The 17538-nt window shown below is 53.2% G+C and overlaps 1 protein-coding gene across 3 annotated transcripts in view; it reads right to left on the minus strand.

Moving 5' to 3' along the window:
* Kcnh2 (potassium voltage-gated channel subfamily H member 2) overlaps nt 1–11156 on the minus strand; it is a 32343-nt gene extending 21187 nt beyond the window's left edge. For all 3 annotated transcript variants that reach the window (XM_041640677.1, XM_041640676.1, XM_041640675.1), the window contains exons 1-2: nt 10623–11156; nt 7712–7942 (exon numbers count right to left, since the gene is read on the minus strand). In XM_041640677.1, coding sequence (XP_041496611.1) covers nt 7712–7942; nt 10623–10698 — 307 coding nt within the window. In that variant the 5' untranslated portion in view covers nt 10699–11156. The remainder of the gene's footprint in view (nt 1–7711; nt 7943–10622) is intronic.
* Between the last annotated feature and the right edge of the window lie 6382 nt (nt 11157–17538).

The raw sequence follows: 17538 nt of genomic DNA on the forward strand, positions 1-17538 counted from the left end.
CCTAGGATGTAAAGAGAGATACTGACTCAAAATAATAATGATAACAAACAAATGGAAGTTAAAAAGAAGAAGGAAAAAAAATCCAGGTATGGCTTGCTATTATCCAAACCCACAGGAGGCTGAGGCAGTGGAATTGCTACAGTTCAAGACAAGCCTGGACTACTTCATACATAGTAAGTCCCAGGCTAAAGTATAATATCTTATCTAATAAATAAATAAAATAAATAAGCAAGCCATTTTTTAAATTTAATTTTTTTTTAAATTTAAAATGTGGGAGGCTTCGTCTTTTTGATTACTGAGACACAGTAAACACCATAGCGTTGTGCTTGTTACTGTTTTATACATCCTGATGAACAGACAGACAGATATTGGGGGTAGAGGCAGATCCACAGTTACACAGCAAGTAACCTATGCTAAAGGTGCCCCACAAAGCAATGGAAAAAAACAGACTAGATGTGTTGGGAAAGTTGGCTCCTTACATGGAAAAAGTACAACTTGATCCTTACTTGACACTACATCCAGGGAGGGCTCAGGGTGGATCCAACACCCAACTGAGGAAGGTGAGACCAAGGAGCCAGAGGAGAGACGTGGACCTGTGGGGACCTCTCAGCCTTCACATAGGAATGGGTCTTCAGTGGGAGTTCGAGAGCACAAACAAAACTAGCAGTGATGATTCTTTGTACCCAAACAAAGAATCTTTGTTGTCTTTAACTGAACAGAGACCAAGAGGGAGAAGGTATTCGCAATTCAAACAAGGAATTGACATAGAGAATACATACTGTATTCATTTGTATTTCTAAAACACACATGCAACCCCTGGAAATGCATGGGAACAAAAGAGAGCAGTCTTACAGAAAGATAAGCAAAGGATACAATCAAACAGCTCAAACGGGAGAGCTCAAACAACTATCAAGCCTAAAAGAGATACACTGACCTACAAAGAAGTCAAAGAAACTCAAATTAGAGCAACAAGCCGACAGACTGGCAAAAATTAGAAAGGGAGATGATGCCAAATGTGGCAGAGGTGGGAGAGTATGAGTCCCCATTCAGGAGGCAGACATTCAGGCGCACAGTGGGGCAACAGCCAGCTAAGAATCCCCATATCCTGTATTTCAACAATTTCACTTCTAGGCATGCAGCCCACAGACACCCTCACACAAGTCTGGAAAGGACTGTGTAAGAGAAGGTTCAATGTGGCATTGCCTCTGGTGGTAGAGGTAAAGACTTTGCGGGGTCCTTCACTGGGACAGTGCATAAGTAAAACATGCTCCTGGATAGGAAACCACAGACTGGACACTCAGTGGCAGTTCACCTGTAGATAAAGTTGGGCTCCTGGATAAGAAAAGTGAATGCTAGAACACAATACACAGCACAATACCATTTGCATAAATTAAATCCATATGCATCTATCCAGTCAAAATACACATTTGCAAGAACATATGCGAACAGCATATTCGTAGGGAGTATATTTGAATGGCTGCCTATAAGGAGTGTCATGGAACTGAGAAATGAAATGAAAAGAAAAGGCAGAAAAGAAAATGAAAGAAAAAGAGAAAACCTTTGGCATGTGTACTAGGGTCTCACTGATTTGAGGAGCTGAGCCTTCAGGAACCTTGGCAGGGAGATGAAAGACAGGCAGAGGTACTGTAAGAGCCACACAGCAGACAACCTTCTCCCCACGGTCTCAACTGTCACCATGAGGTGACAAGCAGACAGCCCTGGCATGCCATGTTGCTGTGTTGGTACATGTTTGGGGAATGCCCTCGACCCACCATGCAGGGGACAAGGACTTTGATCCACTTCATAAACAAAGGCTACCAAAACTCTTAGATTCCAACCAAGTGCAGGCCTCTTGAGACCCTGAGCTCATCATACCCCAGAAGAAGCTTACGCAAGGCGGTCCACACAGGGCTAGAGAGTAGAGAGGAACTGGGCCGGAGGTCCCATTCAGGTCCCCACCTGTTAGATAAGTCCTTTAGCCTCTGCAAGCCTCTGCAAGAGTTTCCCCTCTTGGAAAAATGACTGAGAAACTTTACCAGTAGAAGGCTGCAAGGACCACCATGCATACACTATAAAGCAAAGTCACCTGACCGTTCCTAAGTGCTACCAAGAGCCGCCAGCTCCCAGATGACTTTGCTGAAGCTTTGTTTCCCTTTCAGGCCTCCTCCCATTCCTTCTGAGTGCATGTTATGATGGCTCCCACACTCAGCAAAGCAGGAGGGCACCCAGCTCATCCTCTGGCCCTCTACCACCTCTTCCACTCTAGCATGCTATCATCCCAAGGCTTTTCACGAGACATTAAGGACCAGAGATAAGAAGTAATTTTCCCAAGGCCATACAGTCCATAATCAAGCAAAAAACTGCACCCCCATGTCATCTAACACAAGGCTTCTGCCATACAATACTACCCAGTGTGTTCATTTGTTTGGCAAAAATATGCAGATATTGAGCTCCTACAATGTGCTAGGCATGTAGATACAAAACAAAAACAAACAAAAAACCAAAAACATTGCTCAGCCTAGTAGGGATGGTGGGCACCACAAATTCATCCAGGGCCAGACTGAGGTAAATACAAGTAAAGACCAGATATTGCCCAGCATACACTGGGTAATTCCAGGACAGCCCACAAGTGCCTGACCCCAAAACACAGCCCAGGAGTCTTTATGGAGGAGCATAAGGGGCATCAACAGGCACTGGGACCCTCCTGGTCTGGTCCGTACTCTAGCATCTCTCCCAGCTCTTCTCTGACCCTGACCCAAGATCTCCTTGCATGTCAGACAGAGAATTTGCCGTTCCCTTATGCACGGAGCCAAATACCACTGCTCTCCTGCCTGCACACAAAGTGGGAAGGCAGGCTTTAGAGGAGAGGGGCAACTCTCAGGCCAGCGAGTGTTCTCTACAAGAGGTGGTCAGGCCCCCTCAAGGATGCTGAGTAGGAAAGGGCTTCCTCAGAACTCGCAATTCATACTGCACAGGAAGCCACCCAAGTTCACCCCATCTCACACACCAGGCTGGCTCTCCTGCTGTTCCAGTCCCCCTCCCCAGAGCCCAAGGCCACTGTCAACTCTGCTTCCACCTAGACAGCTCTGCACAAATATTTACATAGTTCTTCTGGGGCTTCGGAGACACCACACACAGGAGCAGGAGGCACCCTCCCGATACTGTCCAGGCCCAGGGGCTCTGAAGAGACAGCATCCTTCTGTCCTCACAGACCGGAAGCCCCTAGCAGCCCAATGCAGCCCACCATGGGGCATCTGGAAGAAAAGTCTCAGTAGAGACAGAAAGCTGGAGGCAGGCCCTACCAGAAATTACCACCTGCCCCAGGCTCCAGGCTCCGCCAGATCCTGACCAGGATGACAAGCATATCTGTGCTTCCAAGAAGTGAGCATACCTTTGATCCTAGCAGAGGCAGGTGAATCGCTTTTGAGAGGCCAGCCTGACTTACGCAGTGACAGCTAGGACTGAATAGAAAGTAAAACAAAAAGAGGCAGGTAAACACTCCAAGGCTTTGTCCCTGTGGAAAAAGCCCTAAATTTAAGCCTTTGGCCCCTCCCAGGAAGGATCCAGGCTAGTTCCCATGCAGAGTACAGAAACAGCTAGGCACTGACCTCTGAACTCTGCCTTCCCCTCAAAACCTCCCCCTTCACAGAAAGCATCTTTTCACCAACTCAGACACCACATGATTGGGGGTTGGGGGTGAGGAAAGTGTCTGATAGAGGAGGGTCACAGCAGGGGAAGAGCAGGACCTCTGGTTTCAGTGACCAGGAAAGGCAGGGAAGAGAGAAAACCAGGCCTAAGGACCTGGGTTATAGGGGTAGTGGAATGCCCAGAGGTTGGTGACTGGTACCATCAGAGCCTGCTTGAGTACCTGGAAAACCAGAGTGTGAGTCAGGATTCAGCAGTATAGCAAATGTGGAGACACAGCACACTGGGGAGCTGGCCTGGACCGAAGGTCCCAACCCATCCCCCTCAGTCACAGCATCAGCTGTAGCAGTGGGGACCCTCTGACCTTGTTGCCATGGCAACTGGCCTGCAGCTGGAGTGAAAAAGCCAATAGACTCTTCTCCAGAGACATCCCCCATCTCCACCCACACACAGGCTCCTGGGGACACAGGGACACAGAGACAGGGACAGGACAGTCAGAGGTATGGTAAGACAGATAAAGCCTTTCAGACTAATGCCTGGGGAATTGGGGATGAGTAAACAGGACAGAGGAGATAGGGAAAGAAGCAAGAAGGCTCCATGGTGCTGAAGGAACAGAAGAAATAGACAAAATGGGAAGGAGGCAAAAATGGAAGGGCCAGGGCCAGGCAGGCAGGTCAGAGACCAAGGCAGGGGAGGCTTGAGCATGGAGAGGGAGAAATGCCAAGAGGACGGGGCACAGTAGGCAGGCAGGGCACAGCAGTGGGTTGGGGAGGCAGCAGAGAGGTGGGAACAAAGAGCAAAGACAACAGAAGGGACAGGGAGAAAACCACATCTCCCCTACCCCCACTATGGCAGTGTAGGGCAAGGTGTGTCCTCAGCCAGCACCTGCTGTCTGAGGCGCTTCCCCAGAAATGTCACATCCTGCCAGACCTGCACTACAAGGTTCCGTTCACAATTCCACTCTGACCCTGGGCCTGACCTAAGGGGCATCAGTAAAAGGCCAGTGAACTGGGCACACTATGTCTCCTCTCCACCCACACTCCCACAGTCTAGCTTCCCCACCTCCCAGCAGACCCAGCAACTAAATAATGGGGCTGTCTGGCTCCAGACCCTGAGACTGCACAGAGCTGAGTTAGAGGCTCCGACACAGCACAGCTGTCCTTAGCGGCGCCTGCCAGCAAAAGGCCCTACCTCCTCCCCAGCCATTCCCCCTCCCTGGGGCTGCAGCCCAAGGACCTACTCCCCCAGGGTTGGCCCAGGCAGACACTCTGAGAAAGGCTTGGACAAAAACAGGGGTTGGCATTGGCATTGGCACACTTCTCCTCTGACTTTGTACATACTCCACGCATCAGTACACACACACACACACACACACACACACACACACACACAAAGGAAGCCCAGGTCAGGCAAGAAGGATAGCATGAGGGACTTTGTATCTTTGTATCACAAGACAGAGGGCAGAGAGGCTGAATAATCTGTCTGCATTTTACCCTCAGCTCAGAATGCCAAGGTAAGTGGGTCCCCAGGTAGATGAGGGCCTGGGCCAACCTGTTGGCCACTGGGAGTTATCTGATCCCCATGGAAACTAGGTGAGAACAAAAAAGGGGCAGAAGGCAGCAGCTGGCATAGGGTTTCCTGGGTCACTGCCCCCATTTGGAGTAGTAACCTGGAGGAGGCAAGAGCATGGGCTAGCACAGAGACTTGGATTCTAGGCCCCTTTCCCCCAAGGATACACTGGTCATGGGACCTCCACCACGAGACTTCACCTGTTCCCCAAATGGCTGGATCAGGGGACCTTCAACATCCCTTGACAGCTCCTCTGCAAGAGTCTCCCAAAGCAGTCAGCATGGGCCAAAAAGCTCTGTGCTACTTGAGAAGGCTATATCTAGGCTATAGCCAAAAGCAAAATCAGCCCCACCTCTCTGCTGCCAAGGGATCAAATCCTCAAACACAGCAATGTCCATCAAGGGATTAGAGTGTGCTCACAGTGGAAGACCCTGTACTGTGAGCATTTTCTCAAAAGTTCAACACTCTTGCTAAGCCTAGTGATGCAGGCTTATCTTACCAGTTACCTTGGAGGCCCACCCGGGCTACCAGGTGAGTTCAAGGCCAGCCTCAACAACTTACTGAGCTACTATCTCAAAACAAACAAATTTAGGTCCAGGTGTGGTGGTGCACACCTTTAACCCCAGCACTTCGGAGGCAGAGGCTGGCGGATCACAGTGAGTCAATGCCAGCTCTATCTACACAGTGAGACCCTGGCAAAAGACAAAAAGAAGGAGAGGGAGAGCTAGCTAGCACTGCCAAGATGATCGGCAGGTACAGGTGCTTCTCACACAAACCTGGCAACCTGAGTTTGATCCCTGGAACTCATATAAAGGTTGGAGGAGAGAATCGACTCCATGAAATTGTGCTTCAAACACACATACGGTACACTCATCGCCATCACACACACAACTCTGGCTTTCATCCCTAGTTCTGAAGAGAGAGAGAGAAAAAGAGAAAGGGAGAAAGCCCAGCATCCCAAGTAAGCACTGAAATAAATTTGTGGAAATCAGTCAATTAGGCTGGTGGGGGATTTCCCACATTACACCTGACCCCAGGACTTAGGTGTTCACATGCATAAACCTGTGGTTTGGAAACTTAAGTTTTCCCTGTGTGGAGTCCTCTAGTTCTCTGGTGTCATTGTCAGTCCACGACACACAGTAGAACAGTGTGACATGGCTCTGGTCAGACAGACATGAACCCCACTTCAAGCGCTGATGCTTTCGATCTGTGTGACTAAGGAGCCGTCTTAATTTCTCTGAACTTCAATTTCATCATCCTTAGAAAGAGATTAAAAGTGGCATCTGCATCTCATGTGTTCTATGAGGATTACACAAGATAACACATATCCCAGTACCTGTAAGCTTCCTGCTACTTCATCCCCTTCCTGCCTGCTAGCCAGAACCCCAATTTGCACAAGCAAACTCCCCCTATGTGCTATCCAAGGACATCACGGGCTACACACCTGTAAAGAAAGCCCCTTAAGGATGCCAACCTTCACAGGCAGCCTCAGACACCATGGAACATGCACAGCCGAGACATGGGGCTTGATGCTCCCATTTGCCACAAGAGGCAGGGTGGGCTCACTGTGAATAGCCAACAAGCTCCCTGAGAGCACGAACATTGCCTTTACTGTAGGCAACTCTGTGTTCAAGAGCTCAGCTCTGAGCTGGGTTTCCAGGATTGTAGTGAAACTTATGAAATACTCACTGATGAGAAGCCGAACTCTGGAACACCTTCCCAGCCCTCCAATACCCACTATCCCACCACTTCTCTGACCTCCTGACTGAGCAGAGCCCACCCAGCAGCACAGGCCTAGTATGAGAGCAGCTCCACCCACTGTGTTTATCCGCTTTCTACTTTGCTCTCCGGATGCGCAGAGCAGCTGGGTGGGGAGGTGGTGGCTGAGCAAAGACACCTGGCCACGAGGGAGTTGAGGGGCGGGGCGGGGTGTTCTGCAAACGAGACAAAGGGAATGGAGGTTGTGGGAAGAAGTGTGATTGAAGTGCAGAAGAGAAAGGAAGGCGGGAGGAGAGTGACAGCAGATACAAACCCCTCCGCTTCACCCTCTGTGACATCTTTCAGGAAGTCACCTGGCTCAGACTGACCTACAGGTAGCTAGAATTCAGTGGTTGGGAATCAGCGCCAGCCACCAGCTATTACCACCAGCTACGCACGCAGCTACTATCTCTGCCTGGGCAAATGCCAGCCTACCTAGCTCAACATAATGACATCTGCCAAATAGTTAAGTACGGAAGGTGCCAGGGCCCCTCACTCTTAGCAGCTCCAAGGCCAACCGGAAAGCCAACCCACCAGATTTGAGACCTAGGCCACACCCGCCCCGAGACACAGGGCCACGCCCCCGCCTGGGCCCCGCCCCCACGGAACACGCACACTTCACCAGCCTCCCGCAACCACATATCCCACCCCACTGTTCCCCCCCACACACACACCCACACCCACGCTCATTCTCTCGAGGCCCGGCCCCTCGCCATAGCCACGCCCCGGCCCCGCCTACCATCTTTCCGGTAGAAGGCTATCTCCACTTTGCGCTCCTCAGCGCCCAGCAGGGCCTGCGCGATCTGCGCGGCGGCACGGCGCTGCGTGCGCGGCCCGTGCAGGAAGTCGCAGGTGCAGGGCCGCTGCATCACCTCGGCCCGCGAGTATCCGCACAGCTCGCAGAAGCCGTCGTTGCAGTAGATGACGGCGCAGTTCTCTACGCGGGCGTTAGCGATGATGAACTTGCGGCCTGGGAGGGGGGGGGAGGCAGGGATGTGCACGTGAGCGGGGACACCAGTCTCGGGGGCTCCCGGCCCTTCCTCACATTCGCTCGTAACATACTCTGTCCGACACTCGTCCGCACCAGGGAGGGGGCGCCCAACCCCGGCCGAACGCAGCTGTGCCCAGACACAGGTGCCTCAACCGGGCGCGGCCTAGCGACACGCCCCCCCAACCCCCGGCCCGGCCGGCTGGCTGCGTGGCTTTCCCCGGGCAGAGAGCCAGCGGCCAAGGCCGGCCTGGGCGGGTGTCAGCAACGCGTGTCAGCAGCCGCGGCGGAGGGATAAACACAGCCTGGAAAGGGAGCATGGGAAGGGCAGGAGATGGCGGCCAGCCTCCCCTTCGCACCAGCTTCTCTGGCTTCTTCCTCTTGAGAGGAGACTGTCCCTAGAAAATAAGTCCCTCGAGTACCTACCCCCAGACTCCCTCCGGTCAGTGCCTACTGTGACTTCCACACCTTATCCACAGGCGGTTGGATGCTGAGGAGTGGGTGAGCCAAAGGATGAGGGAGTGAACTAGAAGACCTGGACAACCCACCGGGCAGTTGTTAATATCGTCATCTTATGGATGACCTCAAGAGAAGTTCAGCCCAATGCCCAAATCAGGCAGCTCATTCACAGTAAAACCAGCTTTTGAATCTTGTCTGGCAGGACAGCTGGGAGTCACAGTCAGAAATCCAAGGTCATACAGAGCAAGGAAAGCAAGCTGCAGTTTCACACCCCAGAGCCTGCAACTCCCTAGAGCCCAGAGGTGGGTCCAAGACACTGGCCCACTGTGAGAAAACAACCCTGGGAAAGATGACAACCTCTAGGGATAGACCCCGTCAGAAGAAGGAAGTCCGACAGACCCATTGCGTCTAGACTTGGCTCATCCAACCCACACCTGCCCCAAGGGCCAGGCAGGTGGGTGAGCAGCAAGTCAGTTTGTGCCCAAGTGTGGCCAAACTGTGGCCAAGTGGTCCAAGGATAGGCGCCATCTATAAACAGGAATCCTGGCCACTTTGGCCTTTAGTGCTGCGATGTGCAATTGAAGTTGAAACTCTCCTTCCCTCCTCCTCTGGGAGCCTTCAGACTGCAGCTCTGCACAGTCCTGAAGGGGAACCCCAGGCTACGCAGCAGGGGCTCCCTGCAGCAAGGCCAGGCTGTCAGGATCTAGCCTCCTGACTTCTGCCATCTTTCCCCTGCCCTCAAGGAAGTTACTTTTGAGAGTTGAGTGTCATCTTTAGGTCAGTTCCCAAGGCCTACCGGGATTCCCAAACAAGTATCAACCCAGAGCAGAGCTTCTTGTCAAATGAAAAGACCTTCTAACTCTGCCTCCATCCCACTTCAGCCCAAGACGGTCCAAAGTACCAAGCACCCATAGGAGAAAAGTGCCCCCCCCATCCAACTCCCAGACTAGACGAGCAGAGCAAGTTCCTTGGAAGGCCAAGTCCCACTCCACCGCGCCTCCTTGACTGAAATCCTAGATCTAACTGATACAGAAGGAATCTCGAAAGCCCTGGAGCTTATCCCTTGGTTCACAGGTGTGGAAACTGAGGCTGGGAGGGGTCATTCAAGGTCATTTGGCTTCAGTAGCAGAGGTGGGGCCAGAAGCCAAGCCTTTAGGATCTAGTCCAAGGTCTTCTCAGATTCTGCCCGTGTCTACCCAGTTGGTAGGAAACTAAAGCCTGCCCCCAGCCCCTAGGCCTGCACCAATGTCACTGATCCACCCCCTCAAGATCATCTTGTTCTTCATCTAGGGACAATGCTGCCCATCCAACTGACCCCTCCCTCCCCCCACAGCACAAGCACGCGTTGTCCTGTGTGCACAGGGTCACGGGCAAGGAATGTCACTCTCCAGCTCCCAGGGTCCTTGACAGTCACACCCTCTGTGCAAGAGCAGCCTTGAGGACGGGCACACCGACACCAGAACATTCACCTAGCCCAAGACACTTCTAGAAGTCTCTCTTGCTAGGTCAGCATAAGGGGTGCTGTAATCCCCAAATGGGGCTTGGGGTGCTGTCCAGAGCAGGAAACCCCATCACATAGGTGCTCCACAGCCAGCCTGTTAACCCCAAAGCCAGCTTTAGGTCTGCAGCACCCTCTTACCACCAGACCCACAATCTTGCGGACTTGCAGGTAACACCTCTTGACTGCCCAAGCAGACTCAAATTCTTAAGTGACACAGGGACTAGGCCATATACATGCCACACACTCAAGAGTAGATTGGTTACTGATCCTACACTCTTAGTTTCTGTCTCTCCCGTAGAACACGGTCAAGACTGGTACATGCACTGTACTTTTAGGGTTCAATGCTTGGGTCCTATACATCGTCATGGCCACACACACAATCTCATAAACTCTGGGCATTTAGAGGTAGAAACACCCGCATATCTCATCCAACCTCCCTTTCCTGCACATTCCAGGAGTCACACACACTCTCTGACCCCAAGCTACAACACTAAGTCCCTTGGTCCCATACCAATGATCCCCTGACATCAAGCCTTGGCCCCTCGGCTCCTGGCGTAAGTCTCAGGGCCCACCATCCCCAAATGATTCACATTTTGCACTGCACTCGGCCCGGGCACGCCCCCCATCCACACTCGGCAGGCCTGGACCCACCCCCCAAACCTCCTCAAACCCCCTCCCCGTTTTGCCCCCTCCCCCACTCACTCTGGCCCTCAAACTTGCGGATGATGGTGTCGAGGAAGGTGTTCTGCGGCGCGACGTGGCCCCTCCGCACCGGCATCCTGAGCCCATGGGCGGGCCGGGCGGGCCCCCACCCACCCTGGCCCGGCCCGGCCCAGCACTAGGCTTCGGGTGGCCTGGCCGGGCCGTGGTCTCCGCACCCCGCTGCCAAGCTGAGTGCGGGCGGGGCCGGAACTGGACTGAGGGCGCGGGGTCCTCGGCTAGCGGCTGCCGGCTCCGGACCGCGGGCCGGGCCTGAAGCGGCTGGAGCTGCGGCGCCGGCACACCTGTCTGTCGACCCGGGCCGGCGGTGCCACGGGCCCCGCTCCGCCTCGTCCCCGCGCTGCGCTCCGCCCGCCCGAGCGCCCGGCTCCCGGCTCGCGCCTGCCCGCCGCCGCCGCCGCGCCGACAGCCTTTCCAGCGCCCGCGGCTCGGGCAGCGCCTTCGGCTTGGTCCGGCGACTGGAGGGTTAATGCGGCGCGCGCCCCTCCGGCTCCGGCCCCCGCCTCCCGGCCCCCTCCTGCCGCCGCGCTCCGACAGCACCGCCCTCTCCCCGCCACCCCGAGCGCCCGCCCTTCTCATTGGCTGAGGCGCGCCGAGCGCTCCCCAGGCCCCAACCCCTCGCTCTGCTACCGAGCCCCCGGGACTCGCGCTCCACCGAGAGGGGGGAAGGGTCCCTTAGGGGAACCGTGAGGACAGGTGCGACGGCCGGTTTTGGAGGTGGCCAGGGAGAGGGTCCTGGGGATACCGCCCCCCTCCCAGACTCGGGACTGAGAAACCTGATTTGATGGGACGGGGCCAACCTTTATCCCCTGCTTCCCTACTACACCTAGGACAGGCTGAGTACACACAGCTTACTCTCAGAATCTGCTGTGGGTGACTTGGCTGAGTGAGGCCTAGACTCTGAGAAGATGGGCTCCAGGACCAGGGGAGACCCGGGAAATGGGAAGAACAGGGAATGTGGACGCTGTAAATTTTTGAGATTAGGGTGGGTGAGCCGGAGGAGAGGCACAGACTCCCCGATCACCCCGATCGTGAACATACAACGGACAAGGCCGTCTCGGGGGTTATTCGAATCTCTTCACGGGTGGCGCGCACAGAGGGACACTGACACGAGTTGCGGCCTCCTAGCTGAGAGATCAAAGAAAGGTTTCTGAGAGCGAGGTCCCAGCCAAGGGATCCCCGTGTGCTAGAGGCCTGTCCTCCCTCTGTAGAGCGGGACCAATCTCGTAGGCCCAATAGGAGGGCTTGGGGCCCTGAGCTGGCCGGGGCGGCCCAGCCCCTCGGAAAACCCTGGCCTACCCGCAGGCCCCTCCCCCTGCCAGCTGGCTCTCTCCAGCTGCAGCTCCCTTATTTAGGCAAGGAGGTCTGAGGATGCTCAAGGGCAGGCAGGGTGTCTGCCCGCCGCCTGCCCACTGCCTGCCCATCGCCTGCTGGGGCCTGAGTAGGGGTCTTTGGCGGCCAAGGTGTCCTTGGTTTGAGCAGCTAAGCAACGCTTGGGGCAGGGCAAGGCCGAGAGGCGAGTGTTGACAGCTGAGCAGGCCTGCGGTAGGGAGGAGCCGGCAGCTGGAGTTGAGGAGGCCTTGAATCCCCTCCCCTGCCTGCAACCCGGATCAGAGGCCTGTCTAGATGGATGGGGCCATGTGGGGGCTCCTGAGGGCTTGCAGCTGCCTCTGCCCTTGGAGCAAGGGGCTGGGTCTTGTCACCAGCGAGAACCGTCATGGGATATAGGGGGGAAGGGAAGAACAAAGGATGAAGACAGAAACCGGCTGGAAAGAGGGAGGCCAGGCAAAGAAAGGTCACCATGAGACCACCCCAGCCAGGCTCTCACCTTCCATCCAGGAGTAAAAACCTTCACACTCTAAGGCCACACAGGGCCACTGGCCAGGAGATAACACTCTTTTTTATTTGCTAGTGGGTGGGCAGTGACTCAGGGAGGCAGCCGGTGGGAGAGAAGGAGGTGGCTTCCACCAGCTGATGCTAAAAACGTCCAGAGGCTCCTGCCTGCACAGTCATCCCTCAGACCCTTCCCACCTCCAGCAGCTTCCTCCCTCACACCCAGGATGCCCAGGGCCTTCCCCAACTTGTAACTTGGCATCAGAGGCATCAGCACACATCTAGCTGATGGTCTAGCTCTTCACACACACACACATGCACGCACACACGGCCTATGTGAGTGGGGGGGGGGTCCTCCTTTCCAAGCCTGGGTGGGGACTGAAAGTGAGAAGAGGCTGGAAATAGATGGAGAGGAAGGTGCAAGGAAGAAGCTTCTGCAGCCCCTTCCTTCCAGACCAAGCTTCAGGAGAGCCGGGCTCCAAAAGGAAGGGGATCCTCATCTGACCTGGCCATTCTTATGACAGGGAGCTGCTTGCCAAGAAAGTCTTTGGGGCTTATCCCAGAGGGAAGACACAGGAGTCACTGGGACCCTTTAACATGTCAATAAGAGGGGACCAGACACTAAGTAGCTTTCCTAAGACTGAGCTGCTTCTTCAGGCTAAAGAAAGCCAAATGTGTCTTTCTCTCCCCCCACATATACACAATACACACACACCACCACCACCAAGCAACACACAGAGAAAGGTGTGTGTCAAAGCCAATTGCAGATTTTTAACTTCCTAGGAAGCTCAGGGGGTGCCTAAGGCAGGCCCACAGAGCCACCCCCAGTCAGGGATAGAGATGAGGATGGAGAAACCCTGAGCTAGACATGCTTTCCTCAAGGCATCAGTTCTGGAGTCGCTGGTACCAGGCATTAAGAGACCCACCTCATACTTAGTCCCTCTGGTCCATATGCATCCACCTCCCACTTCCAGATGCCAACAAACCTAATACCCAGAACATCTACACTCTGCCCCACCGCCAAGGGTCATTCCTGGGAGGAGCCCTCCCCCACCCTGCCTGTGACTGAGGGAAGGGAGAGGCTGTATTTAGAGTGAGACACATGTAGGCTCCACCCAGCTCCCAGAAAGAGACAGTTTAGGGAGAACATCCTACCACCCCACTCTCCACTCCTGCTCAGCCTGAGGGAGACAAGTGAGGATTTCCAGGGAAGGGAAAAGAGATGGAAGCTGCCTTTGCTGGTAGTCCCCCAAGGACCAGGCCAGGAGAGACAGCCAAATTCAGACCCAGGAGAAGAAGTGACGCCCACAGGGGACTGACTAGCAGTTGCAGTCGAACAAACATGAGAGAGACAGCTGACAGAGGATGGACTCTCTGGAAGCCCCAGGGAGGGGAAACAGCAACAGCAGCCCTTGCTATCAAGGGCAAACTTGAATTTGGGGGGAGGGGGGGCAATCAGGAACTTTTCTGTACAACTAGGTTCTCAGAATAGCGATGTTTTTGGGTGTGAGCTGCAGGAGACAAGCAAGGGCCAATGTGTCTTCCCCCCAGGAGCAGGTGCTTAGGGCCGACAGAGGAAGAAAAGTGAGAGAGGGAGAAGGGAGGATTGAATCAACACAGGAGGGATCCACCTCAACCCTACATCTGAAGCCAGGACTCCCTGAGTCACCGCCACCTGCGGTTCTGGTTCCCTATGAAGCAATTCTGCAAACCTGGCCCACTCCCAGGTCTTCTCCTACCAACCCAGTCTTACCTTTGAAGGCATGGGTTCCTGATTTGGTGGCATAGGAAGTGAGGAAAGTGGAGCCTGGGATTCAGGACACCTAGCTTCCGATTCTACTTCTGCTACCAGTCATGTCAACAAACATTTCCTAGGGACCTCCTGTCTTCTAGGCCTTGTGCCAGGTGCTGGGGGGTTGAGAAACAGAAGGGCTAAGCCAGTCTCCCTCCTCCAGGGATTCACAGTCTAGTGGTGTCTGAGAGAGGCGGTGGGCAGACTAAACTGGAGTCTGTAAGGAGTGTTGTGGGATTACAGGGAGGGGCCAGTTCATTTCCCCTGGAGGAGACAAGGAGGGTTTGGGGAGGGCAAGGGGCTTTGGAGCAAGTCCTTGAAGGCTGATGTGAGCGTGGAAGAAGTGTTGCAGATGGAAGGGATGTGAACTGAGGAATAGAGACTGGATCATGGGGATTGGGGTCGAGGGACAGAACAAATGTGGGGGCTGGCACCATGTACAGGGCTCTGACATTGCACTTTAGTCTGTATGCACTGAAGGGACTGTAGTGGTAGCTGAAATGCACACACTATGTCCCAACAGAGGTTTATTGACGTAATAAAAACATATAATAGTTTGGAAAAACTAAGGTAGATACAAGGAAACTCTACTAACTGCTGCTGCCTAATGGCCAGCCCCAAACCAAAGACAGCATTTGATTTTGCTCATGAACAGGTTCAGCCAAGACCAAATGACTTCAAACACTTAAGACTAGGAACCAGAGGCAACCAAGTTTGATGGTGGAGGCGGGCTGTCATCAGACCTCGGGTCAGGTTGAAATCCCATGAAGCCTTTCCGCGTGACTACCTTACTTCCTCTCAGCATAGCTGCAAGGTTGCAAGGACAAGTGTCTCAAGAAAGCAACAGCCAGTACCAAATGAACTGTAATGACTAAATTTTGTTTTTTTTTTTTTTTTTGGTTTTTCGAGACAGGGTTTCTCTGTGGTTTTGGAGCCTGTCCTGGAACTAGCTCTTGTAGACCAGGCTGGTCTCGAACTCACAGAGATCCGCCTGCCTCTGCCTCCCGAGTGCTGGGATTAAAGGCGTGCGCCACCACCGCCCGATGACTAAATTTTGAAAGTCCCACCAAACAACTCCTGCCATCGGTATGGCCCATCAAATAGAGGGAAGGAGCACAGACCCCAATTCTCAATGACAGCATGCCACTGCCAGGCAGGAAGAAAGGCATGTGCCACGGCACATAGTGGCATAACCACCTTGGAAAATGTAACGTGCCAAGTGAAGCTACACAATGGTCCCAGGGAGAGATGTGGAACAGGTCAGAACTGACGGCAAGGAGCCCATTGGTGTGCACTTTTAGAAGCGTCACTAAGTCTCACTTTCCCTACCTGTAAAATGAGACTGAATAAGCTGGTCTCTGGGACCCTTTCCAACTCTGGCTATGAGTGATTTTCTTAGTTCTACACAACCTACAGCCCTGGGTGGCTTTAAACTTACAACCACCCTGCAAGCCCCACTCCCAAACAAACCATCATTTCTCTTGGTAACCACCTCGCTGCACCTCTTGCCTCGACTCTCTTGTCCTGGAGCCAAAGGCTACTCCACAGACAACACCATGTGCCATGTATATAATTGTTTCAGATTGAAAGTAAGTGGAGGGGAAAACCTTTTAGGATAGGTGAGATGCCTCTGAGATACATCTGTCCCCCACCTTGCTAGGGGAATGTCACTGTGGGGTCTGCAACAAGCATACAGAGGGGGAGATGGGTCGTCATCTAACATGGGCATAGGTGTCATGAAGGAAGCTGGTGCTTCTGGCTATATATTCAGGAAAACAAGCTCAAAGTAGGGAGTGCTCTGGATGGATGGGCAGCCAAGAGGGCTTCCTGGAGAGCTGGGCCCTGCCACTTGGTGAGGATTCTCCTAGGCACACAGAAAGATGGTTGACAGCTTCATAAAGCCAGATGCCATTGGGACTCAGGTGTGGGTCTTCTCCCCGGACTATTCTTGTTCCAAATGAGAAACTGAACCGCTAGTGTGACTCCTCTGGCTAAGAACCTGTCAGCCACCTGTCTCTGAATTAGTGACCGGGCTTCCCACACGCAGAAGGGGCTCCAAGAGGGCTCTCGAGCTCAGCGAGTTATAGACTAAGCTGGAGTGACCACATGAGGGAGGATGGCTGAGCCATGGGTGGGCAGGAGCTCTCATGATATATATAATTTTATTTGTATTCCTATAAAATTATATTTACAAAGTATCTAATTCCCTCCTTACACTATTCTAGCAAATACATTAGTTTTTGTTGTCTGCTTTGGTTTGGGAATTTGTTTGAGATATGTGTTGTTTGGTTTGATTGTTGTGCCAGCTCTCACTGTGTAGCCCACATTAGCCTTAAAGTTATTAGCCTGCCTCAGTCTTCCAAGTGCTGGGATGAGGAGTGTGCATCACACCAATGGTTTTTGTTGGCGCTTAAATACTGCCCTCAGAGTTTGACAAACAAGTACTATTTTGAAACTGACTTGGGGTTTATACTGGAGTGACTTCAAAGGACTAAAAAACATTAAGGAACGCACCATGCTTGAGCCTCCCCGCCAGGGAAACTGCCTAAGAATCCAAGCCCCTGGGCCGTGCAAAACTTCAGCAAGCGCTGGAACTCTGTCTCTGTCCAAGGTGCTGAAAGTTCTTCGTGACAGGCTCCGCAGGAAGCCAATAGGGCAACCCAGGTGACCCAAGATGAGGGCCCTCTTCTGGACACTGTGAACTCAGCAGCTTCCCGAATCGTGAAAATCCTGGAACTTATACCATGGCTCCACCTGACAGCATATGACACAGTAAGACCTGGGTTTCCCTGAGTGCTGAAAACCCAGGTCTCATGTGTACCCAGACCTCTCCTACCTCTCTCACGCTCCCCAACCAACACCACAGAACCATGTGACTCTGCCCTGGATTTTATACATGAAATTCTCTGGACTCCATTGGGGGTGGGACTGACACTTCAGGAAGCATCCAAGCAGGAAATAAACACTTTATTATTCTAGGTGACAGGGACACAAAGTAGCAAAGACTCCTTGGAGATCATACAAGTTGGAAATGGAGCTGGACCTCCTGCTCCTAAGTCAAGTGACTCAACCACCACACAAGGCAGGCTGTGGCTTATACACCTCATATATCAAGAGCTAGAAAAATATGGAATTCAAGGAAAGATGGAGATGGGGGTAAGAATGAATGAAAACATGAATATGAGTAACAGAGATGGCCTTATCAGAATTGGCTGAAATCAGGCAGAATCCAGAGCCAGTCTGGGGTGCAAGGATCATGAGAGTGAGAATGGC

Source organism: Microtus oregoni, unplaced genomic scaffold (genome assembly GCF_018167655.1).
Source record: "Microtus oregoni isolate MIOR12 unplaced genomic scaffold, Mior012 000064F_ref0000363, whole genome shotgun sequence".
Taxonomy (NCBI): domain Eukaryota; kingdom Metazoa; phylum Chordata; class Mammalia; order Rodentia; family Cricetidae; genus Microtus; species Microtus oregoni.